This window comes from Lepidochelys kempii, chromosome 2 (genome assembly GCF_965140285.1).
Source record: "Lepidochelys kempii isolate rLepKem1 chromosome 2, rLepKem1.hap1, whole genome shotgun sequence".
In the NCBI taxonomy this organism is placed as follows: domain Eukaryota; kingdom Metazoa; phylum Chordata; order Testudines; family Cheloniidae; genus Lepidochelys; species Lepidochelys kempii.
The window spans coordinates 4,365,346-4,391,192 of NC_136381.1; the positions used below are offsets into that span (position 1 = coordinate 4,365,346).

Genomic DNA, 25,847 nt, shown 5'->3' on the forward strand with positions numbered 1-25,847 from the left:
GCTACGAAAAAACAAGGGGAAATAGGTTACCTTGCATAATGACTTTGCCACTCCCAGTCTCTATTCAAGCCTAAGTTAATTGTATCCAATTTGCAAATGAATTCCAATTCAGCAGTCTCTCGCTGGAGTCTGGTTTTGAAGTTTTTCTGTTGTAATATCGTAACTTTCATGTCTGTAATCGCGTGACCAGAGAGATTGAAGTGTTCTCCGAGTGGTTTATGAATGTTATAATTCTTGACATCTGATTTGTGTCCATTTATTCTTTTACGTAGAGACTGTCCAGTTTGACCAATGTACATGGCAGAGGGGCATTGCTGGCACATGATGGCATATATCACATTGGTAGATGTGCAGGTGAGCGAGCCTCTGATAGTGTGGCTGATGTTATTAGGCCCTGTGATGGTGTCCCCTGAATAGATATGTGGGCACAGTTGGCAACGGGCTTTGTTGCAAGGATAGGTTCCTGGGTTAGTGGTTCTGTTGTGTGGTATGTGGTTGCTGGTGAGTATTTGCTTCAGGTTGGGGGGCTGTCTGTAGGCAAGGACTGGCCTGTCTCCCAAGATTTGTGAGAGTGTTGGGTCATCCTTCAGGATAGGTTGTAGATCCTTGATGATGCGTTGGAGAGGTTTTAGTTGGGGGCTGAAGGTGACGGCTAGTGGCGTTCTGTTATTTTCTTTGTTAGGCCTGTCCTGTAGTAGGTGACTTCTGGGAACTCTTCTGGCTCTATCAATCTGTTTCTTCACTTCCGCAGGTGGGTACTGTAGTTGTAAGAATGCTTGATAGAGATCTTGTAGGTGTTTGTCTCTGTCTGAGGGGTTGGAGCAAATGCGGTTGTATCGTAGAGCTTGGCTGTAGACAATGGATCGTGTGGTGTGGTCTGGATGAAAGCCGGAGGCATGTAGGTAGGAATAGCAGTCAGTAGGTTTCCGGTATAGGGTGGTGTTTATGTGACCATTGCTTATTAGCACCGTAGTGTCCAGGAAGTGGATCTCTTGTGTGGACTGGACCAGGCTGAGGTTGATGGTGGGATGGAAATTGTTGAAATCATGGTGGAATTCCTCAAGGGCTTCTTTTCCATGGGTCCAGATGATGAAGATGTCATCAATATAGCGCAAGTAGAGTAGGGGTATTAGGGGACGAGAGCTGAGGAAGCGTTGTTCTAAGTCAGCCATAAAAATGTTGGCATACTGTGGGGCCATGCGGGTACCCATAGCAGTGCCGCAGATTTGAAGGTATACATTGTCTCCAAATGTGAAATAGTTATGGGTGAGGTTCCTCAGACGTTCTTGTTAAACCCTGGATTTGTGCTGGAAATGGCCCACCTTGATTATCATACACATTGTAAGGAGAGTGATCACTTTAGATAAGCTATTACCAGCAGGAGAGTGGGGTGGGGGGAGAGAAAACCTTTTGAAGTAATAAACACCCATTTTTTTCATGGTCTGTGTGTATGAAAACATCCTCACTGCATTTTCCACTTTTATGCATCCGATGAAGTGAGCTGTAGCTCACGAAAGCTTATGGTCAAATAAATTGGTTAGTCCCCAAGCAAGCAAAAGGAATTGACCCCAAGGCCTCGATCAGGAGTGATTTGGGGAGTGTCCCCACAGTTACACAGTGAGCTCTTTGGGGAAGGGGCCATGTCTTATCTGTGCTTTCTAAAGTGCTTAGCATGCTTTAAGTACCGTGTAAGTGCTATGGCATGTAACATCTCCACCACAAAATGGAAGAGGCGACTGGCACGCTCTCAGCCTGGGCTGGGCTTTTGAGGTCTCAGCACACAGCGATGCTGCCAATTGCAGTTTAAACTCTGCGTTGTGATTTTTCTCAGGAGCAATAGAGGAATTAAAGGGAAACGCTGTTGTGGAGCTGAAACGCATTCAAGAGAGAATTTGAAATAAATCCAGTGGGAACAAAGCAGCTGGATTATAGCTCACGGGCAGCAACCTAGGGGAAAAGGAAGAGCTTTAGTGGGAGGTGCAGCTGAATGTGACGTCCCTGCTTCCCCCCACAGTGAGACGCTGCCATACAGGGGGGACACTGGATTGTGGGTCACGTTTTGTCATCATAGCCCATAGCTGTGCTGTATTTTTATTTCTTTTTTTAGACCAGCGTCCTTGGATTCAGTTGTTGCCATAATCTAGGTGCTGATGGGGCAAGTGACCTTCAAGCAGCATGCTGGCAGAGTGTGGGTTGGTGAATTAGGCCGGGTACAGTGTTGTGCTCTTCACAGCTTTCTTGAACCTATCAGGAGATAAAGCTCCTGATGCAATGCAAGTTAACAGAGTGTAAATGCTTTTTAGAAAACCCCAGAGCCAGCAACGTCCATATGACTTCAGATATTTTCCTGGCTTCTTTCTCAAAGCTCTGAAGTATTGCAACATTTTGATGTAAACATGACAACCCCCATTCCCACCTCACCTGCTGGACACTCAAAGACATCAGAATCTTCAGTTTTGTGATCATGGTCCTTTCATCTGCAGTGAAGATTGCTGCCTTGGCCAGGGGGTTTGTAACTTCATTGAGGGAATGAGGGGGGATTTGATAGCTGCTTTCAACTACCTGAAAGGGGGTTCCAAAGAGGATGGCTCTAGACTGTTCTCAATGGTAGCAGATGACAGAACGAGGAGTAATGGTCTCAAGTTGCAGTGGGGGAGGTTTAGATTGGATATTAGGAAAAACTTTTTCACTAAGAGGGTGGTGAAACACTGGAATGCGTTACCTAGGGAGGTGGTAGAATCTCCTTCCTTAGAGGTTTTTAAGGTCAGGCTTGACAAAGCCCTGGCTGGGATGATTTAACTGGGAATTGGTCCTGCTTTGAGCAGGGGGTTGGACTAGATGACCTTCTGGGGTCCCTTCCAACCCTGATATTCTATGATTCTATGATTCTATGATTTTGGGTGAATAAGTAAGAAAGAGGGAAGCTGTTTGGGATAACCATTTTGTTTATGTGCAAACAACTTTTAAACTAGGAAATATTTGGAAAGATTTTTCAATCTGGGCTTTTAAAATACAAATCTTCCCAGTCAGTTTACCATAAAACCTCACAGTAATTTTAATGAGACTTCGGAGTCTCTAACCCTGCATAACATATTAAATATCTGCATTTAGTGAAAGTCAGCAGAGATGTTCCAAAGCCCATCTAAGTGGCCTTGTTCCTTCTATGGGGGGCGGGGTTGCTTGATCCACCTAGGAATACTCTGTGTAAATGCCTGTATATAAATGGATTTATTGGCCTCTTTAGTTTATTGGGATAAAGTGTGGTCCAATGGCCCATTGAGCAGGAGAGCTGGGAGTTGGGATTCCTGTGTTCTAATTCAATCTCTGCAGCTGTTTGTCACCTAGTGCAATTTCTGTAACCTCTCTTCGCTGTCTGTAAAATACGTCTAATGACATCAACCTACCTTGCAGTGGTGTTGTGACTTAACTATTTTGTGTGAGGCCCTTTGAGGTCTTCAGATGTAAAAATAGTGCAAAGTGCAGAGAACATAAGAACGGCCACATTGGGTCAGACCAAAGGTCCAAACAGCCCAGTATCATGTCTTCCAATAGTGGCCAATGCCAGGTGTCCCAGAGGGAATGAACAGAGCAGGGAATCAAGTGATCCATCCCCTATTGCCCATTTCCGGCTTCTGGCAAACAGAGGCTAGGGACATCATCCCTGCCCATCCTGGCTAATAGCCATTGATGGACCTATCTTCCATGAACTTATCTAGTTTTTTTTTTAACTTTGTTATAGTCTTGGCCTTCACAACATCCTCTTGCAAAGAGTTCCACAGGTTGAGTGCGTTGTGTGGAAAAATACTTCTTTTTGTTTGTTTTAAACCTGCTGCCTACTAATTTCATTTGGTGACCCCTTGTTCTTATGTTATGAGAAGGAGTAAATAACACTTCATTTACTTTCTCCAAAACAAGTCATATTTTATAGACCTCTGTCATATCCCCCTTAATCATGTCTTTTCCAAGCTGAAAACTCCCAGTCTTATTAATCTCTCCTCATATGGCAGGAGGTTGGACTAGATGACCTCCTGAGGTCTCTTCGAACCCTCATCTTCTATGATTCTAGAGGCAATATGATATTTTCTGTTGTATTATCCCTTTCTTAATGATTCCCAACATTCTGTCCACTTTTTTGACTGCCACTGCACAGTGAGTTGATGTTTTCAGAGAATTATCCACAATGACTCCAAGATCTCTTTCTTGAGTGGTAACAGCTAATTTAGACTCCATCATTTTATATGTACAGTTGGGATTATGTTTTCCAATGTGCATTACTTTGCATTTGTCAACACTGAATTTCATCTGCCATTTTGTTGCCCAGTCACCCAGTTTTGTGAGATCGTTTTGTAGCTCTTTGCAGTCTTCCTGGGACTTAACTATCTTGAGTAGTTTGGTATCATCTGCAAATTTTGCTACCTCACTGTTTACCCCTTTTCTCAGATCATTTATGAATATGTTGAATAGGACTGGTCTTGATACAGACCCCTGGGGGACACCACTATTTACCGCTTTCCGTTGTGAAAACTAACCTTTTATTCCTTCCCTTTGTTTCCTATCTTTTAACCAGTTACCAATCCATGAGAGAACCTTCCCTCTTATCCCATGACTGCTTACTTTGCTTAAGAGCCTTTGGTGAGGGACCTTGTCAAAGGCTTTCTGAAAATCTAAATACACTGTATCCACTGGATTCCCCTTGTCCACATGCTTGTTGACCCCCTCAAAGAAATCTAGTAGATTGGTGAGGCATGATTTCCCTTTACGAAATCCATGTTGACTCTTCCCCAACAAATTATGTTCATCTGTATGTCTGACAATTTTGTTCTTTAGTTTCAACCAGTTTGCCCGGTACTGAAATCAGACTTACCGGCCTGTAATTGCCGGGATCACCTCTGGAGCCCTTTTTAAAAATTGGCATCACATTGCAGAACTACTAACTGGAGGATAGCTAATTTCACATTTGAGTTCCTTCAGAACTCTTGGATGAATACCATCTGCTCTTAGTGACTTATTACTGTTTAGTTTATCAATTTGTTCTAAAACCTTCTCTAATGACACCTCAATCTGGGACAGTTCCTCAGATTTGTCACCTAAAAAGAATGGCTCAGGTTTGAGAATTTCCCTCATATCCTCAGCCATGAAGACCGATGCAAAGAATTCATTTAGTTTCTCCGCAATGGCCTTACCGTCCTAGAATCTCGATCATCCAGTGGCCCCACTGGTTGTTTAGCAGGCTTCCTATTTCTGATGTACTTAAAAAATTTTTTGCTATTACTTTTTGGGTCTTTGGCTAAATGTGCTTCAAATTCTTTTTTTGGCCTTCCTAATTATATTTTTACACTTCATTTGCCAGAATTTATGCTTCTTTTTATTTTCCTCAGTAGGATTTAACTTCCACTTTTTAAAGGATGCCTTTTTGCCTCTCACTGCTTCTTTTGTTTTGTTTAGCCATGGTGGCACTTTTGTGGTTCTCTTACTATGCTTTTTAATTTGGGGTATATATTTAAGTTGAGCCTCTATTATGGTGTATTTAAAAAGTTTCCATGCAGCTTGCACAGGATTACACTGGTGTACCTTTTAATTTCTCTTTACCTAACTTCTTCATTTGTGTGTAGTCTCCCTTTCTGAAATTAAATGCGACAGTGTTGGGCTGCTGTGGTGTTTTCCCCGCCAAAGGGATGTTAAATGTAATTGTATTATGGTCACTATTACCAAGCAGTCCAGCTATATTCACCTCTTGGACCAGATCCTGTGCTGCGCTTATGACTAAATCAAGAATTGCTTCTCCTCTTGTGGGTTCCAGGGCTAGCTGCTCCAAGAAGCAGTCATTTAAGGTGTCAAGAAACTTTATCTCTGCATCCCGTCCTGAGGTGACATGTACCCAATCAATATGGGGAGCATTATTTTATTACCTGGCTGTTTTCAGTTTTACCTGGTTGAGAAGAGAACTTCTCCAGCATGTAGGAAAAGGAGATGTCATATTTCATGTGGATAATGTGGAACCACCATCCTGCTGCCCAACCCACTCCTCCCCAAATCTGCATTGCAGGTATAATGAAGTGTTTGTTATATAGCAGTCAGCTATAAAAATGACCACGATAGTTTTGATTGCAAGATTAAGTAATAGGTTGAGCTGCGAAGAAGAAAACTCTTTAGATAGCTTCAATAATAAGTATTGGCAAGGAGAACACAGGAAATCTATGAAAGGTTTTAAAAATATGAAAAAAAATATTAGATGCTTCAAAGGCAATTTGTATTATTTACAATTGATCCCAGTGGTTCTGCTCTTGCAGCTGGAGTTCCCTGTTAGTGTTAAACCCCTCTACTGCTAGCAGCTGGGGATTGTATGTGCCTTAAAGGTGATGCTTGGAATAGATGCCATTGAAATGGGGGACCTACTTTTCTAGTCTCTGCCAGAAAGAGGCTTGAAGCTGAGGGCCTTACAGAAAAGGGTACAAGTCTGCTTTGGTAATGTGGGTGAGTAAAGCGTCTGTTGCGGAGTCTTCAGGAAAAAAACCAGTCGTTAGTCAAATGGCCATCGAGGGAAAACTTCCTGTTGAAATGCTGGTTTGCTCCACAGACAGCTGCTGAATAGACTTACCCTGTTATGCAGCAGCCAAGGGGATTTGGTGAGGGGCTGTGAGCCTTCTGAGCCATTTACGCTCTAAAAAGAGCTCCCTTTCCAATCCCTGTGAGGCTACGTGTGGTTAACAAGAAAGCAGCCAGCGCTCCTATGGGAGGGCTTTTAGGGACTACCCTCCCCAGGAGCTCTGCTCTTCTCTTTTCCAAAAGGAATTGTGTGCTGGGGACAGGTGCCAGATTGACAGCCATGAAGGCGAACCCCCCCAGAGTGGAATCAACCTGGGCAGCAGTGGTGCTGGCTCCCCACATGCTGCTTCAGTAGCCTCTGTTGGGGGAAACCAACCGTAAGGGTGAGAAGGGAGTTTGGGAAGTGTGGCCCGTTCAGTCCTTGGCCTCCATACTGGCACTGCCAGTAAGGGTGCCCACTGAGATCACAGGTGTTTTATGGCAAAAATAAAGCCTAGATCTCCCAAACACTGAGGGCTGCTAGTCGGGGGTCCCCACCAAAACGTCAGTGTCCCTGCCCCAAAACCTCTTGTTCTCAGAGCCTAGAAGCATTCTTCCTCTCTAAGCCGCCATCTCTCCATCTCTTTACTGTGCTCCCCAGTCACTGAAATCTTCTCCTCTCCTGCTTTCAGACTTCCCTCTCCTCCCTGCACAGGGAACTTGGCATTGCAGGCCTACAGCGTTCTCTCTGCAAGGTCCCTCGTGGAGACCAAGCCCTGTCTGGGAATCCTCTACTGCTTCACACCAGTTGCCTTACCATGCTTGTAGATGTGAGAGGTGAAAGGAAACTAGCTAGGTATCAGCTAGCCCATCTCCAGGGTCTGCAGCAGGTTTGTTCTCGACTGTACAGCTCTAGGTGCATTTTCCGCTCTAGTTTTGGGTGCCTCGAACACACTGCAGCTTTCACCCCTTCCCTTGGGAGACTGTTGCACAGTCTGATCACTCTCACTCTGAGGAAGTTTTTCCTGTTGTTTGTTCTGATTTCCCCATCTTAATTTAATACAGTACCCCTAGTTATAGTCAAAGGACCATCCCTAAATAATTCACCTTCCTCCGACTCAAGGAATATTTCCAGCACACCTCTGAACAACATACTAATCCACAGAGACCTCCCGACCAACACTACAAAAAGGAGGATTCTAGGTGGACTCCTCCTGAAGGTCGAGACAGCAGACTGGACTTCTACATAGAGTGCTTCTGCCGACGTGCACAGGCTGAAATTGTGAAAAAGCAGCATCACTTGCCCCACAACTTCAGCTGTGCAGAACACAACGCCATCCACAGCCTCAGAAACAACTCTGACATCATAATCAAAAAGGCTGACAAAGGAGGTGCTGTTGTCATCATGAATAGTTTGGAATATGAACAAGAGGCTGCTCGGCAGCTCTCCGACACCACTTTCTATAAGCCATTACCCTATGATCCCACTGAGAGTTACCAAAAGAAACTACAGCATTTGCTCAAGAAACTCCCTGAAAAAGCACAAGATCAAATCCGCACAGACACACCACTGGAACCCTGACCTGGGATATTCTGTCTACTACCCAAGATCCATAAACCTGGAAATCCTGGGCGCCCCATCATCTCAGGCATTGGCACCCTGACAGCAGGATTGTCTGGCTATGTAGACTCCCTCCTCAGGCCCTACACTACCAGCACTCCCAGCTACCTTCAAGACGCCACTGACTTCCTGAGGAAACTACAATCCATCGGTGATCTTCCTGATAACACCATCCTGGCCACTATGGATGTAGAAGCCCTCTACACCAACATTCCACACAAAGATGGACTACAAGCCATCAAGAACGCTATCCCCGATAATGTCACGGCTAACCTGGTGGCTGAACTTTGTGACTTTGTCCTTACCCATAACTATTTTACATTTGGGAACAATGTATACCTTCAGATCAGCGGCACTGCTATGGGTACCCGCTTGGCCCCACAGTATGCCAACATTTTTATGGCTGACTTAGAACAACGCTTCCTCAGCTCTCGTCCCCTAACGCCCCTACTCTACTTGCACTATACTGATGACATCTTCATCATCTGGACCCATGGAAAAGAAGCCCTTGAGGAATTCCACCATGACTTCAACAATTTCCATCCCACTATCAACCTCAGCCTGGTCCAGTCCACACAAGAGATCCACTTCCTGGACACTACAGTGCTAATAAACGATGGTCACATAAACACCATCCTATACCGGAAACCTACTGACTGCTATTCCTACCTACATGCCTCCGGCTTTCACCCAGACCACACCACATGATCCATTGTCTACAGCCAAGCTGTATGATACAACTGCATTTGCTCCAACCCCTCAGACAGAGACAAACACCTACAAGATCTCTATCAAGCATTCTTACAACTACAGTACCCACCTGCGGAAGTGAAGAAACAGATTGATAGAGCCAGAAGAGTTCCCAGAAGTCACCTACTACAGGACAGGCCTAACAAAGAAAATAACAGAACGCCACTAGCCGTCACCTTCAGCCCCCAACTAAAACCCCTCCAACACATTATTAAGGATCTACAACCTATCCTGAAGGATGACCCAATACTCTCACAAATCTTGGGAGACAGGCCAGTCCTTGCCTACAGACAGCCCCCCAACCTGAAGCAAATACTCACCAGCAACCACATACCACACAACAGAACCACTAACCCAGGAACCTATCCTTGCAACAAAGCCCGTTGCCAACTGTGCCCACATATCTATTCAGGGGACACCATCACAGGGCCTAATAACATCAGCCACACTATCAGAGGCTCGCTCACCTGCACATCTACCAATGTGATATATGCCATCATGTGCCAGCAATGCCCCTCTGCCATGTACATTGGTCAAACTGGACAGTCTCTACGTAAAAGAATAAATGGACACAAATCAGATGTCAAGAATTATAACATTCATAAACCACTCGGAGAACACTTCGATCTTTCTGGTCACACGATTACAGACATGAAAGTTACGATATTACAACAGAAAAACTTCAAAACCAGACTCTAGCAAGAGACTGTTGAATTGGAATTCATTTGCAAATTGGATACAATTAACTAAGGCTTGAATAGAGACTGGGAGTGGCAAAGTCATTATGCAAGGTAACCTATTTCCCCTTGTTTTTTCCTACCCCCCTCCCCTCCCCTGTTCCTCAGATGTTCTTGTTAAACCCTGGATTTGTGCTGGAAATGGCCCACCTTGATTATCATACACATTGTAAGGAGAGTGATCACTTTAGATAAGCTATTACCAGCAGGAGAGTGGGGTGGGGGGAGAGAAAACCTTTTGTAGTGGTAAACACCCATTTTTTCATGGTTTGTGTGTATAAAAACATCTTCTGTATTTTCCACAGTATGCATCCGATGAAGTGAGCTGTAGCTCATGAAAGCTTATGCTCAAATAAATTGGTTAGTCTTTAAGGTGCCACAAGTACTCCTTTTCTTTTTGCGAATACAGACGAACACGGCTGTTACTCTGAAACCTCCTTGGTGCTTGTACTCCTCCGTACCCTAAGAGGGGACCCATAAGAGTCATACAGAGAGTGAATGTCAGCTTCTGGTTCTGTCATGAGGCCTTTGTGTACATGCAGCCTGAAGCAGTAGAGGGCTAGAGGAAGAGCTGAATTCAGTGTTGGTTGGTTGGTTGGGGAGGAAATTCATAGATTCTAAGGCCAGAAGGGACCATTGTCGTGACTTAATCACACCTCCTGAATAACACCAACCATAGCACTGCCCCAAATAATTCCTAAAGCAGATCTTTCAGAAAATATCCATGCTTGACTTAAAAATTGCCAGGGATGGAGGATCTACCACAACCCTTGGTAAATTGTTCCAGTGGTTCATTACTTGCACCTTATTTTCCATCTGAATTTCTCTAGCTTCAACTTCCAGCCAATGGATCATGTTAGACCTTTCTTTGCTAGCCTGAAGAACCCATTATTAAGTATTTGTTTCCCATGTAAATACTAGCAGACTATGATCAAGTCACCCCTTAATTGTCTCTTTGTGAAGCTAAATAGATTGAGCTCCTTAAGTCTATCACTATAAGGCAGGTTTTCTAATCCTTTAATCTTCCTCATGGCTCTTCTCTGAACCCTCTCCAGTTTATCAGCATCCTTTTTGAATTGTGGGCACCAGAACTGAACAAAATATTATATCAGCAGTCACACCAGTGCCAAATTCAGAAGTGAAATAACCTCTCTGCTCTTACTTGAGATTCCTCTGTTTATGCCTTAGCTCTTTTGGCTACAGTGTCACACTGGGAGCTCATGTTCAGCTCATTATCCACCATGACCTCCAAATCTTTTTCAGAGTCACTGCTTCCCAGGATAGAGTCCTTTATCCTGTAAGTATGGCCTACATTCTTTGTTCCTAGATGTATACGTGTACATTTAGCCATATTAAAATGCGTATTTTTTGCTTGCACCCAGTTTGCCAAGCGATCCAGATCTCTGAATCAGTGACTTGTCCTTCTTCATTATTTATCACTCTCCGCCTTGGTGTCATCTGCAAACCTTATCAGTGATGATTTTATGTTTTCTACCTGGTCACTCGTAAAAATGTTAAATAGCATAGGACCAAGAATCAATTCCTGTGAAAACACACCAGCTTGATGATGATTCCCCATTTACAATTACGTTTTTGAGACCTATCACTTAGCCAGTTTTGAATCCATTTAATGTGTGCTGTATCATTTTATATCATTCTAGTTTTTTTAATCAAAATGTTGTGTGGTACCAGGTCAAATGTCTTACAGAAGTCTAAGTACGTTACATCAATACTGTTACCTTTACCAACCAAACTTTTAATCTCATCTCATCAAAAAAAGATATCAAGTTAGTTTGATAGGATCTATTTTCCATAAACCCATGTTGATGTACATTAGGAACATTACTCTCCTTTAATTCTTTATTAATCAAGTCCTGTATCAACCGTTCCATTATCTTGCCTGGGATGGATGTCAGGCTGACAGGCCTATAATTGCCTGGGTCATCCCATTTACGCTTTTTAAAAATTGGCACATCATTAGCTTTTTTCCAGTCTTCTAGAACTGCTGCAGTGCTCCAAGACCTATTGAAAATCAACATTAATGGTCCAGTGAGATCCTCAGCTTGCATCCAAGAGTTTTAAAAAAGCTGGCTATCTCAACATGCTGATTTTAAAATGTCTGACTTTAGTAATTCTGTTTAACGTTCTTCTGAGATACTAGTAGAATGGGAAGAGCTGTCATCACCATATAGTGAGACCATATCATCTGTTTTTTTTCCTCAGATACAGAACAAAAATATTTATTGAACACGTCTACCTTTTCTGCGTTATTATTGATAATTCTACCATTTCCATCTAGTAATGGGCCAGTACTGTTGTCAGGATTCTTTTTGTTCCTAATATGTTTTTAAAAATTCCTTTTTATTATCCTTAACTCTGCTGGCCATAGAGTTCTCCTTGGGTTCCTTGGCTTCCCTTATCAACTTCCTACAATTCCTAGCGTCTGACTTGTATTCTGATATATCAGCTTCCCCTAACTTCCATTTGTTGTTTTTATTGATTTATTTTTTTAATAGCTGCCTTCACTCCCACTATAAACCAGATCATTTTGTTAACCAGCACAGCCTTCTTCCTCAATTGTGGGATTGTATATAGAGCATAGATGGGAGGGCCTTACGGGGAGGTGTCTGTGGCAGGGAAGCTCTGCTCTGAATGGACCTTGTAAGGTTTGTTGGAGCAAGATTCCTTTCATATGCAACTTACACACCAACCTAATTTAATTGGTGATGTTCGTTGAAAAAACCTAGGAATTTCCCAAACGAAGAACTGTTTTACAAAAAAAAAGTAGTAGTGGTGGGCAGCGGAGTATGGCTGTGAGGAAAAGGCCATATCCCTCGTCTGATCAGATATTTGGAAACGTTTTTTAAGGAGGAGGATTTTTGTAAAGAAAGTTTAACATTATTTTTTGGGTCCAGCCTTAGCTCTTTTCAACCAAGTTTGTTTTGTTTGCGAGTAAATAGTTTGGACGGTTCATTGAGCCAAGCAATCTGATTAGCTGACCAGACTTTAGTGCTGCTTAATGCTGCATTGTCTTGCTGAGTCCTTTGCTTTCCTGCTAGCCCGGACTGACACCTGGATTTTTCTGGTCTGTTGGCAGAGAAAGTATATTTGCAAGAATTCAATCTTACAGAAAACAAGAGGAAAAACACAGACTCTTAAGTGTTTTAAGTAGAGAAAATGGAAGAAAGAAAATGAAACTTGGCCAAGTGTGTGATTTATGATCGGACAGAGTAAAATCTCAGGTCGCTAGTGAAGTTATTACTGTTGAGTAGTCAGTGGATTTAATGGGGAAAACCCAGACACAATCATTGCCTAACTCTCAAGGAATCAAATCTTTTCCTAGAGCAAGGCTTGGGCTCTGACTATTGTTAACACAGAGTATGGGATTCTGCTTTTGAACCTCTCACAGCTATTGGCAGCTGATCTTTGACAGCTGCTACACTGTTTTTAAACATATATTTTTGTAGTGTTCCTCTACCACCTTTTTTCATTTAAAATTGTATTTCTCTCCCCCCCCGCCATCCTCCCCCAAACAGGAGTGGGGGAAAGGCAACCCTCAACCTTGTGTAGTCAAGGTTATGGCGATAAATTCTGTTGCATTGTCACTTCTATTCGGAGTAAATTGGCTGGCCGCTTTCGGGCTGAAGGGAAGATAATTTGCTGTAGTATTTCAAATGGATTAGAAATGGATTTGAAGGGAAAGTTCATGCCTCCCATTACAAAGGCTAGAAAGAAGACTATCTTAAGGCACTGTTCCTTCTCTGGCCTTCATTATCCACGCTTAATACCTTTCCTATTTTCCAGCGTTAATGAAATTTCCTGCCGGAGAAGGCCTGCTGGACGGATGGGAAAAGTCTTTAGATCTGAGGGCTTGTGTTGTAGAAAAGGAATTACGAGCCCCTCATGTTGAGGGCCGGTGTATTCTTCAGGTCCTTGGCCCAGCTATTATCTCATTAATTTTATCCTCTCTTCTCAATACAGTTAGTTTCCAAAGGCCATTCTTTCCATTAGGGTAACAATTGAGTAGAGTGCTGTGACACTGCTGCGAATTAAAAGCTACACGCTGTTTTTAGAGGCACCCTGCGCTTCTTTAGATGTGTCCTCCTTCCTTCACGCCCCCGCTCACCCCGTGCTGCCCCTGTCTTTGCCTTTTGCTCAGACTTTTAGCCGGTGCAGCAAATGTCACTTTAAGCAGGTGGATGAGAGACAAGCTGAATATTACTGCCAGAGCTAGATACCCATTTGGAAGACCAATGAATCCAGTTTAAATCTGTAGAGCCTACTTTAGGAAGGGAAGACGGCTTTTATAAAGGCATGATTGGGACAATTAAGTTCTAGGCAACACCCTCTTCCTTCTATATGGGAATGACTTATATGTGCTCAGCAAATTCACATAATTATTCTCTCTCGTCTCTGGTGCATGGTGCATAATGGATCTTTTCCAGTCAATTTCTGGATATCTTATGCCACCTGAGAATAAGATAGTTGGGGCCAGAGCTGAGCATAGGTAGGCAGTGTCTGAGCTTCCCATTCCAATCTCTCACAGCGAGATTCAGGCCTCCTTGCAGATGAACCTGTGATCTTGGACAGCCCTCTGCTTAAGAAAAGACCTGATGGTGTAAAATTCTGTTGCAGACATGTGTCCACTAGAGACTAGATTGAATCCTCCAGACTCATTTGACTGGTACCCCAAGCCAAATGGAAACCTAGGATTCCTGAAGGTGAAAGGCAAAGGAATTAACCTCCTTGTGCAGCGTGAAATGCAGAAATTAAAAATAACTCCTGACATCTTTAGTGTAACCGTAGGTTATCAGGGTTCCCATGCCTAGTACTCTATGTACAGTAAGGTGAATTCAGGCAGAGAATGTATTCAGTCTTCTGCTCTCCCACCCCCATCTCCATGTACAGTAGGTATTCTGTAGCATTCCCTGCACCAGTCTGGACTGTATCTTTTGCAAGCAGGGTGAAGACTGATAATAAAACTGCTGAAGCAGTAATGTAACTTCCTGGCGCCTTTCCCTCAGTCTTTCTGTCTCCAGCGGGGGAAACAGCTCTAAAGGTTATTGGAGCAGATTACAACTCCATTTAGGAGTTTTTCCCCCCATTAACTTTGACTTTTCTAGAAATAAACATTTTTCAGGTCGTAAGCCCTAGCTGGTAGGTGACCCGGTCTTCCTAGGGTCCTGGGGCTGTGGGCATAGGGAAGAGGTGGAAGCTGTGTTCAGAGAAGTCACTATTCAGAGTCTTCCTGGCACAGAGAGAATGGGAACAAAGGCAGAGATAATTCCATCAGTCACCGCTGTGGCACAAAGCTTCCCTGCACCAACAACACTGTCATGCCCTCAGGTTAGACTTTGACTGTGTGTATGTTGTCCCCACAGTCTTCAGATGTGTGTCACCCACGTTGGTAGCACAATCTGTGGGTATGCAAACACAGCATGTACGTGTGTGTGTTTGTGTGTTCGGAGTGCTGCTGAGATTTCACTGCTAGGCACTTGGGAGGACCATGTTATATTCCGAAATGGAGGAGCTAAGATTGCAGTATAAAGGCCTCTCTGTCTGGCCTATCTGTTACTGTGCCACTCCCACCCCACTCTAAGTGTAGCTCTGAGTCTCTAATCTAAGAAGAAAGATAAAGATTCCTGTACCACTTTGAAATATTATTTGGTCCATTGGCTATGAAGTTTAGTCAATTCCAGGATCTCTCAACCCCAGCAGAATCAGACATGCCCAGCTACCAGTCCCAGAGATTTTCTCCTAGCTGAATTTGAATGGGCCCCACACTTAGGCCTCAGTCCCACAAGGGGAACAATGCAAGCTCATGGTCTGCCTGTGTAGTTCTCCTTAAACATACCGAGCCTTCATCCTTTCAAATTTGTTCAATTTTTTCCCAAGATTCCAGCAATCTAGCTAGTGGTTCTGAAGGCAGAACGAGGAACAGTGCTGTTATCCTGTTCTGGGATGTCTCATGTGATGTGTGATTGTCTTTGGCCTGGTGTTCTCTTCAGAAGCCCTCCAGATGTCATTGTGGTGGAACATCTCCAACTGGGGGAAGACACCTTAGATGGCCTGTCAGTGGTTCCGAAGCTTACATTCCAACCTCTGCCTGCTAGTTAAGAAAGGCAAACCAGACTGAGGAACTCTCCAAACTGTGACACTATCCATAGCATTTAAGTAGGGTTGTTGCTCCCAAGATGCTAGCCTGGTTCCCTCGGATGTTCTGGGTGCTGACTACTGCTTTCTCTTTATAAAGAATTAAATATTTATAAACTGCAGTGGTTGTTATGAAAGAGTTAGTATTTGCCAGCAGGTACTGTACAGTTTATTCTCTGCTCAGATACAAGGGAAACCTGTGCTGTTTTTCATGGAGTGGTAACTATTGGGCAAATGGTGTCTCTTGAACAGGGACCATAGTAGTTTGTAAACATTTAATAGCTTGTAACTCTGTGATAAAGAGAAAATCATTGTCCAGAATATTCAGGGAAGCTGCTGGAACTCTGGGAGCAGCAACTGGGCTTGGACTCGTTGTTAATATCATGGTTTGAACTGCATTGAGCGCAAGCCCTTCGGTCTGCAAAGGCCCTAAAACTGTCACTTAACCCAGTTTTAAATGAGCTCCACTTAAACGGAGCTTAGCCAGCCTGTGTGAATAGGGCCAAGTAGGGGACCGAAATCATGCTCTTGTCACTGAGGCTGCATTTATTCTAGAGAATTGAACTGATGGGCTAAAAGTGCTTTAAACACAAACGGATCGCTGTGTGCACATTACCATGCAGACGGAAGTGCTGCAGCTCTTGGCTTTGTGTTTAGGATGTTTATCTTCCAAATACAGATGAGGTATAAACACTTCTTTTTTTCCTGACTTGAATGAATGTTTTGGGGGTAAAAGGATTTTACTCCCAGTGTAGCCAGGACTCTGTTCCCCTGTAGTTCTCTCTGACTCACCCATTTTGTACTGTGTGTAAGTGGATGTTAGTTTTTCAGACACCAAGCAGTGTACAACACAGTTCAGTGATCGCTGATCTGCTAAATTAACTAAGTTACTTGTCAGAAAAGAAAGACGGAGGCCACTGAGATTAATACGCTTTCAGCATTCAGTTCCAACTCGCAGGAAGTGGCTTGGCTTATGTACATTTTTTTCAGTGAGAATTACCTAGTGTCTTGACAGGGACAGCTTTCACTTCAGCAGTTTGCATACACACAATTTGCTGCTAACACAGGGGGAGAAAAATAAGCGTTCCTTTAAGCAAGCTTCTCTTAGTGTGCTTTGCAACATGATAGATGTAAGATATTAACACAGCAGCGTCTGTATGCCCTGAGCACTGCATCAGCTTCACTGAATTCCGTGCATCTCTGCTGGCAAGCCGGAGATGGAAATTTAAATGAGCATGTGGGGTTTTTTCTCCTACCAGAGACTAAAATAAAATATTGGAAGTTCCTGTATTGGAGTAATTTTGTAATAGCCAGGCCTTGTGTCTCGATCAGTGATGTTTTATAGGTTTCAGAGTAACAGCCGTGTTAGTCTGTATTCGCAAAAAGAAAAGGAGGACTTGTGGCACCTTAGAGACTAACCAATTTATTAGAGCATAAGCTTTCGTGAGCTACAGCTCACTTCTTTGCATCTGAAGAAGTGAGCTGTAGCTCACGAAAGCTTATGCTCTAATAAATTGGTTAGTCTCTAAGGTGCCACAAGTCCTCCTTTTCTTTTTGATGTTTTATAGGCATTCTTCGATGTTTTATATGTAGAAATTGAAGTAAATAAATCCCATATCACTAACCATTCCCACCATGCTGCTTGTATATAGGGATTATGGATACATCCCTGTCTCTCTGAGCAAGCAAATACTCTGTTTCTAACGACATACAGTCACTTAATTCCTTTTATAGTGTCAAGTATGTGTAGTTCTTAGTTTCTTGTAGGCAGATCTCTTGGGTGGAATTTTCTTGTTAGGATCTTTGCTATTGTACCTGACTTCCAATTAAGTTGTGGGAAAGCAGCTTAAGTACTTTCAAACAATATTTGCTCACTTGAAGGGTCCTATGTTTGATTAGTTTTTACACTTGAGTTTGGTTTTAGTTCAGGTGGAAGTAACGCCAAGTTCTGTTAAAAAGCTGTTCGTCTGTAATGGTTAGTTTTAATCACAGCTGTAGCATATTACAACTGTCACGGCTAGTGAAACTATGCAGCATTTACCTTTTACCTAACATACTTTATTTAAAGGAAACTAACTGCACCAACCACCTTAGGGTGGATAGCTTTAATGAGGCCTTCTCCAGGCATGCTTTCCAAAGAAGGGTTTACGGAGTCTCTGTATTTAGAACAATACTGAATGCAGGTGTCTGTATTAAGGATCTTCCTAGTAAAACCCTGCAATCTAATGCAAATAGAAGCAAAGAGCCCTCAAAGTACAACAGAGTAATTGACATGTTAAGTACAGGCCTGTCTATGCAAGCCATTGTGTAGCTCTGAAAGAGGCTTGTGCTCTTTGAAGGTGTGTGTTTTTATAGGTACATGAGAGATGCTTTGAGCATCTGTTGTGCTTTTCATAGAAGGATCTCAAAGCGCTTTACAAGCATTACAACATTTAGCCACTCAGCCTTCTTGTTGGTACAGATGAGGGAAACTGAGGCACAGAGTTTAAATGATGTCTGCAGGGTCACATAGTTTGGGGCAGGAACAGGAACAGACCCTACATACCCCTTTCAATCCTTTAGCCCCCAAATCACCCTTCCCCTGTAAATTCAAACTCACTTTAACTTTGAGTTTCCAGTGCCCCATGCAGAAGGTGTGTGACTTCAAAGAACCTGTGGTTTTGCAGTGAGGAAGTTAGTACACAAGCTTCAAATGCTGTACAAATAGTATCTGGCTCTGAACTCATTTCATTTTGTGCAACATGGTTATCTTTAATATTTCCTGGATGTGGAAAGTAGGCAGCGAAAGTGGAGATGTAATGGAGATGCCATGACTCAAAATGTGTGTGTTTTTTTTTATTCTGAGCCCCTGCAGTCTATAAATGAATACAAATCTGTCAGAGGCTGTGGTCCACAGCTCAAGACTAACGCAAAATGGGAACGTAAGAATGACTAGCATGTAGACCCACTTGACAATGCGTCTCTCCAGGTTAAAATATGGAGCTGTTAGAGTGAAGGATAGTGGAGGGGTGTAGTTCAGATGGTCTCTCTTGCCCAGGGAGTGTTGATAATGCTTTATGATTATGGAAACTTTTTATTGTGTGTTTAGCCTATTGTACTATTTGTGTTAACGTAATAAGGTGTCCACCGCTAAGGTATCAGGGTCCATTCTTAATGTATGTACACTAGAACTCAGTGCATCCTCTCACAGCATCTAGTTCAGTTACCTTAGACCAGACCAAGGAGCTAACCAGCCGGGAGACTAATTTCCAGGGGATGCTAATACTCATAATTTTGCTAGGGCCCACACAAATAGATGCGCCTTGAAGATCAATCTCTGGCTCTGATATGTCTGTGCTGTGAGTGAATTCGACAGCTGAAACCCCGCCACTGGGAGGCCTTTACCGCAGGTCCTTGGAATTCCACTCTGGGAACCAACCAACAAAGCCTTGGCTATTTACCCCTGCAATGATGGGATTCAGGGGGAGGAGAGGTGGTGCCTGAGACAGGCACTATGTGCCTTTTAGAGGCTGATCAAGGTCTTGAATTACACCAGGAAGCGCATGGGATTAACATGCGATTAATATGCTGTGTCCTGTCTCCCCTGCCTAAAAGGAGGGTAGGTCCATCCTGCACTGGCTGACGCTTCCAAATGGCCCACCAGGAGAGTGCTACCTAGCACACGTTGCAGTGTAGTGTAGCTCAGAGATGAGGTTCACTCCTGCCAGGCCTTGTGAATTTAAGGCTCTGCGTGGATCTCCTTGTGATGTCAGAGAGGTTTCCTAAGAACCAAACATTATGCACACCAAGCACCTCTGATCTCTAAAGAATCCTGTTCCCCACAGACCAGTGGAACTAGATCTCTCTAGAGAGAAAACTACTTTCACCGTGATTTTTGGTTTGGATGAGCCAAGAAAACTGGTAGGAACCAAGCTGACAAACCTCTGAAATGCAGAAGATAGGGGTTGTTTCCCATCTGCAGGCTGGTCACTAGGCCGTGACGTAGTATAGTCAGGCTTATTATAGGGGGTACGTAAATCGCCCCCTTTACCATAGTAATGGAGTGCCTCATCATCTTACTGCATCTATCTTCACAACACCACTGTAGGGTGGGGAAGCGCATTTATCCCCATTTTACACACAGGGAACTGAGGCAAAAAATGATTGTGACTTGTCCAAGGTCACACAGCACGTCTGTGGTAGAGCAGGGTCTTGAACCCAGCTTTCCCAACTCTCAGGCTACTGCTCTGACCACTGGGCCGCTGTCCTCACTACGTCACAGATTTGCACATTAGGACAGCAGAGGTGAGAGGCTCCGTGGAGAGAATGCAGGAGGAAATCAGGTGCAACTCTTTCATTCTGCATTGCGATCCGATCCACGCACATCTGTCTGTTCAGTCAGAGATCCCACCACTGGGCTTGTGCTGTTTGTAGCTCCATTAGAAATGCTAACTTCACTGTACAAGAATGACAGGGAAGTTTCTTTCTCCATTTCATGTCAGTCCCCTTGCTATAAACACAGATTTTTAGACCTTTAATAAGGTGCGCAAATCCCAAAGGCACATTGAAGGGCTTGCCAAAGAATCCGATTGCAGAATACCGCAGCATAACCATTCATTCTAAGGTTTCTCCTGCCCTGCATCTGTGGAAACTTGCAAGCAGATATGTACGGTTGGTAGCCAATGGCAACAGCCATATTAAATGAATAGACTGTCAAACTAAGCACTAATAAATGTAACTATTACATTTTACAATTCTCTCTTTCTTTGCACATCTTCATTTAAAGGTAGTGCTCCCAGGGTTTGCGTTCTGCTGATGGGATGCCAGGCCTTAATTTACAGATATTCTTCAGTAATGCGTGGTTTATGTACGTTCTGTTAATAGCATTATGAGCATAAATTTTACTAATACAAAATTAGAGCTGTAATTTGCATAAACAAATTACTGTTTGGATTAGTGGTAAATGGTTAAGAGGACTTGATATTTGAGTGGATTTGATTTGGCCACAACAGCTCTGTATGCATAACAGATATGTACAAAAATGAGGCACACGGCTTTACACAGATTGAATGCAAGCTGCCATTACATAGGAAAAGTCAGTCTGTCAGCTGGAAGGGTTTCCTGCAGTGAATGAGCACGTGGAGGGTAGAGTTGGTACTAAGGTGTTAGTTTACAGCCTTTATCAGCTGCTGTTCATCTCATGCAGCTGTCAACAGGCCTTAGATTAATCATACTCCAGTGTCCTAAAAGCACCAGGGCCATGTGATTGTGCTACACCTTTGTCCCATTGACTGCTGGGAAGTAAGGGGTATCACTCCATTCTCATCCCTCCCACAAGAACCACATGTAAGGCCCTAAAGAGGTACTGAAGGGCCACAGTTTGTGGATCACTTTCCTACAGCTTTAGGGCTCCAGTAAGTTTGGACAGACTCTGTTCAGCTGCAGTAGTGGGGCACAGTCCGGATGCTGTTTGTCCCACCTGACTGTGGAATTCCAGGCCTACGTCTGTTGCTAGCTACTTATGATTGCAGTTGGGTCTTGGGCTGCCAGCCCCGTCTGGGCTGCCCCAACCTTCCATCTGGCTAGGAAGGACATCCTTTCTTGGGAAGATTCTGCAGAGAGGGCATCCTCTCCGGCATTGGTGCAAAACAGGGACAACCTGGGAAAAGGGGGCTCCTCAGAGAGAGCCAAATTCTGGCTTTAAATGAACCATTGAGCTTGGTTTTTCTGCCCTTGGCAGCTATGGATCTTCCATGAGCCAGGGCTAGGGACAGGATGTTCCAAACTACTGGGCAGCCGAGTGCTCCTGTGCCCAGTTTCACTGGGATGGCTGTGTCCACATGTATGTATTTTGGTAGCAGTGAAGTCGGCTCTATATTTAGAAGGCACACAGAAACCTCCTTGTGCTATATGCTGTCATGCACTAATAGCCATGTATACAGCCCAGGTTTTAGCTGTTCTTTGGGTTCAGCGTTGGAGGTCCACGGTATCAGTCAGCAATATTTAGGGCTAGTGAGCAGGGCTGGGTCAACCAAATCCAAGGTGCCCTGGGAAGCCATTTGATGTCCCCTAGCCCCCCTCAGCCAGCTTCAAGACCCAGAGTTCTCCTCCCAGCAGCACTTCCCCCAACCTTCTACTCCACCTTGGGGAGGACGGGGCTGCTCAGGCCTGTAGGGAAGAGGGAATGAAGGTGTACTGTGTCCTGAGCTGAGGAGCGGAAGGGCCTTAAAAGAAGTAGTCAATAGATGTTAAACAATAGGAGTGGGGGAATCTATGATTTTCCTCCAGCTTGGGCTGTGAAACAGCAGGAGAAGAGAGCCCCTGATTTCTCTAGTTACTTAGAGCTCTCCATCATTATGGTAGTACGGAGCATGAGCAGGAAGGATCCAGCTCGCACAGCAAGTGGCCATAGGTGGGGCTGGATCCTATCCCCAGAAGACTCCCTGCAGCTGTAGGTTTGTCCATGAAATCTGAAGCAAAGTGAAGCTTCACTGGATAGCTTTATGGATGCAAAGCTCACCTCTTCTCCCATTTGTGGCATTTCATTGTCTTTGCAGATCTCTGGTATTAAACCAAATGCGCCAGTCAACCCTAGGCGGCAAATCCCAGCAGCTGCAACCGAGTTGGAGGAACAAAGGCTTTTGCTGTATAGGAGGCGTGATGTACAGGGTGTCAGCAAATAAACTGTCCAAAACCTCCAGCTCCCCGGTCAGGGGTGGCGACCTGAGTCACAAGCTCCACAGTAGAACAGGTAGGTGATGACAATGCCTCTGTGTTCTGTGCTGAGCATTTGCACGTCTGTGTGTGTGAATTCCTGGTGAGACAAACTGAGCAACATATGTCCGCATTTACATCTCTCCAACTCCATCGTGTGGCACGTTACACTTCGCTTTTGTCTCCTGCTTGCTCATGAAGGGTCCCAGCCACCAAGGGGCCAGTAAAAACCAGAAATCAAAGTGGGAGAGAAGCAAACTAATGCAGCCACGCAGGCCACGGATACTGTGTCCTTTAGTCTGACTGGATGAGAAATATGTATGTTCTTGAACAGGGCTATGAGATGGTAAAAGCAAGGTGAAGCTTACGGAGACGTAACACCCCACTGTATTAAAGCTCACCAGTCCAGCAGCGTTCCTGCAGCTGCTGCTTCTCCCCAGACACTCTTTCTGCTACTCTGTGAGGCTATTTTAACTCTTCCCAAACACAGCAAAACCCTGCAGGAGTATGTGCCTGAACTATCGTTGCCACCCTCCCATAGCCTGCTTGACAGCCCTACCCACAGCTGCTTTACCAGACAAAGGGAAGACTGCCTGAACTCGGGTGAGATCCTGTCAGTCTCCTAAACACCAGACTTGCTGAGATACTACTCTGATGAGCACCCTGTAGCTACCTAAGATACTGCTGCCTGTAAATGGCTCATCCAGTTCAAAGGCATCTGTTGGGTTCACCAAATTAAACTTAATACTGAGGTAAGTAGATCAGCAGTGACTGTTAACTGCTTCTAGAGATATTTGTCCCAATAACATTGGTTTCACGTCTTCATCACTTTTGTTATGGAAGTGTCAGCTGTTGGTTCCTGCTGGAGGTAAAATGACAAACCTAGATTGACCAGTATCCTAGTCTAGAATGGCCTGTGTGCCTATCCCAGTTGTATTTGACAGCTAATCTTATGTACTTCTCTTAAGCAATTCAGGGCTTGAGGACCTGTTGTGCATTTTCCTCCATTTCTGTCTGTGCTCAGCAGGTGTTCATTCTGTAACCACTGTCATAAAGAACAGGGATAATCTGGCTGTCTCTCTCGAGTATTTATGTGGCCCCATCACTGTAATAGCTGAGCCGCTCGCAATCTATAACATATTTATCTTCACAACCTCACTGAGATGTTGTGAAGTTCCCTTCTCATTGTACAGGCGGGGAACTGAGGCACAGAGACACTAAGGCTATGTCTACACTGGCGCTTTTGTCAGTTGGGGGTGTGAAAAAACACACAGCCCCAAACGACATAAGTTTCACCGACAAAAACCCCGGTGTGGACAGTGCTATGTCAGCGGGAGATGCTCTCCTGCTGACATAGTTACTGCCACTCATTGGAGGTGGTTGAATTATGCCGATGGGAGAGCGGCTCCACGGTAGACCTTACAGTGGCACAGCCAAGTCCAAAGCTAGTGCCCTAACTGCTGGATCATTCTGCCTTTCTAATTATAATAAAGCTCAGCTAAGTCAAGTGGTTGGTATGTAGCATTTTTTGGTGGGAGAGGGTTGAGTTTTGGAGAGATGGAGGGTGGATGTGTAAATTAATGTTACTATACTTGGATCTGACTTGGTCCCCCCACTACAGAAGGGATATGGACAAATTGAAGAGAGTCCAGCAGAGGGCAACGAAAATGATTAGGGGGCTGGGGCACATGACTTATGAGGAGAGGCTGAGGGAACTGGGGTTATTTAGTCTGCGGAAGAGAAGAATGAGGGGGATTTGATAGCAGCCTTCAACTACCTGAAAGGAGGTTCCAAAGAGGATGGATCTCAGGTGGTCTCAGTGGTGGCAGATGACGGAACAAGGAGCAACGGTCTCAAGTTGCCATGGGGGAGGTCTAGGTTGGATATTAGGAAACACTGTTTCCCTAGGAGGGCGGTGAAGCACTGGAATGCGTTCCCTAGGGAAGTGGTGGAACCTCCATCCTTAGAGGTTTTTAAGGCCTGGCTTGACAAAGCACTGGCTGGGATGATTTAGTTGGGGGTTGGTCCTGCTTTGAGCAAGGGGTTGGACTAGATGACCTCCTGAGGTCTCTTCCAACCCTAATAGTCTATGATTCTATGACGTGATACAAAGGTGAGGGGTTTAATTTTAAATATAACTTAAAACACTGGGAGATTGACATGTTAAAAAGAGAGCTCAGGACATGTGAAAGATGATACACTAAGCTTATTTGAAAGGCCTAGGCTGCTGAGGGGAAGGACATCTCAACTGTCCAGATGCTGACTGGGATAACTAGAGTGGAATCAGTTAAAGGGGAAACGTTCCCAGGCGATCACATACAGTTCTGTTGCCTCGCATGGTTGGGGGAACATCCCATCATTTTAGGAGGGTTTTTCCTCTCCCCTCTCTTGATCAACAGAAATAACCAAGGTATGATAAACAAGCTAGAAGTTGGTGTGCACCTGAGGCCTGCTGATTACAGTGTAAACAGAACTGAAATGCTTCTCTCACTGTATCTGAAAGTGGCATTTCGGCAGCGTGCCCACAGCCCCCAACTTCACAGAAGTGCAGGATGAGGTGAAGGAAAATCTTTGGAATCGATTATTGTCCAAATTAACTCAGGAAAAAAATCAATCTACATCTAATTTCCCTCTTTCCCCCCTTGAAAACAACCCAAAAGAGAGCAAAAGCCCAAGGCAAATGAAATATTTAAAAGGGATGCTGGCAGCCAGTGCGGTTAAACAAACCCATAAAGAACAGGATTAGAGAGTGAGTGAGAGAGAGCCTTGAATAGGCACAAAAATCCTGTCAGCAGAAGAACTGAGCAGCCTCTGAAAGTTTTTAAAAATGGGCAGAAATTAAGAGCAAATGGCAATATCTCAACAAAGAATAAACACCCTCCCCCTCTCGCCCCAGCTTACATGCGGATGCTAAATGTGTGAGAGAGAAAATTGAGAGTGGGAAATTAGGGATAGGCTAGAGAAGTAACCACGGCGATGAGAAATGCTTACGGCCATATCCTCTCCGTCGGTGAAGAGGGTGGAGATTTAGCTTAAACCAGGGATTAGCTTCCCAGGCTGTGCCGATGGGAAATGAAGAAGTGTGCAGATAATGCCAGAGATGATGATATTGAGGAGGTCAGAGGGGTGGAAAGTTGATGAAGCATCGTTTCCAGGTAATCTGCCTTCTGAGAGCATTAAAAGAAGTCTGGCCAGCAGTTTGGGAAGGAAGCTTTAGCTGGCATTTTCACAACTTAGTCCTGTTCAGGACAGAGACCCACCCTGTGGCTGGCTACGCAGGCAGGTACTATACAGTGTCTTCCCTGTTGCTGTCTCTGCACCCACACGCACAGGTTCTTGTTTGTTTTAAAAGCACTTGATCCCACCTG

At 44.3% G+C, this 25,847-nt stretch overlaps 1 protein-coding gene across 5 annotated transcripts in view; it reads left to right on the forward strand.

Moving 5' to 3' along the window:
* ZC3H3 (zinc finger CCCH-type containing 3) overlaps window positions 1-25,847 on the forward strand; it is a 353,067-nt gene that overhangs the window by 187,482 nt on the left and 139,738 nt on the right. For 4 of the 5 annotated variants that reach the window (XR_013635280.1, XM_078851405.1, XM_078851406.1 and 1 more), the window contains exon 5: window positions 22,323-22,516. The exons of the other annotated variant lie outside the window; for it this stretch is intronic. Coding sequence is in view for 3 of the 4 variants with exons in the window: in XM_078851405.1 (XP_078707531.1) it covers window positions 22,323-22,516 (194 nt within the window). In the remaining variant the exon portion in view is untranslated. The remainder of the gene's footprint in view (window positions 1-22,322; window positions 22,517-25,847) is intronic. 5 annotated transcript variants of the gene reach the window in all.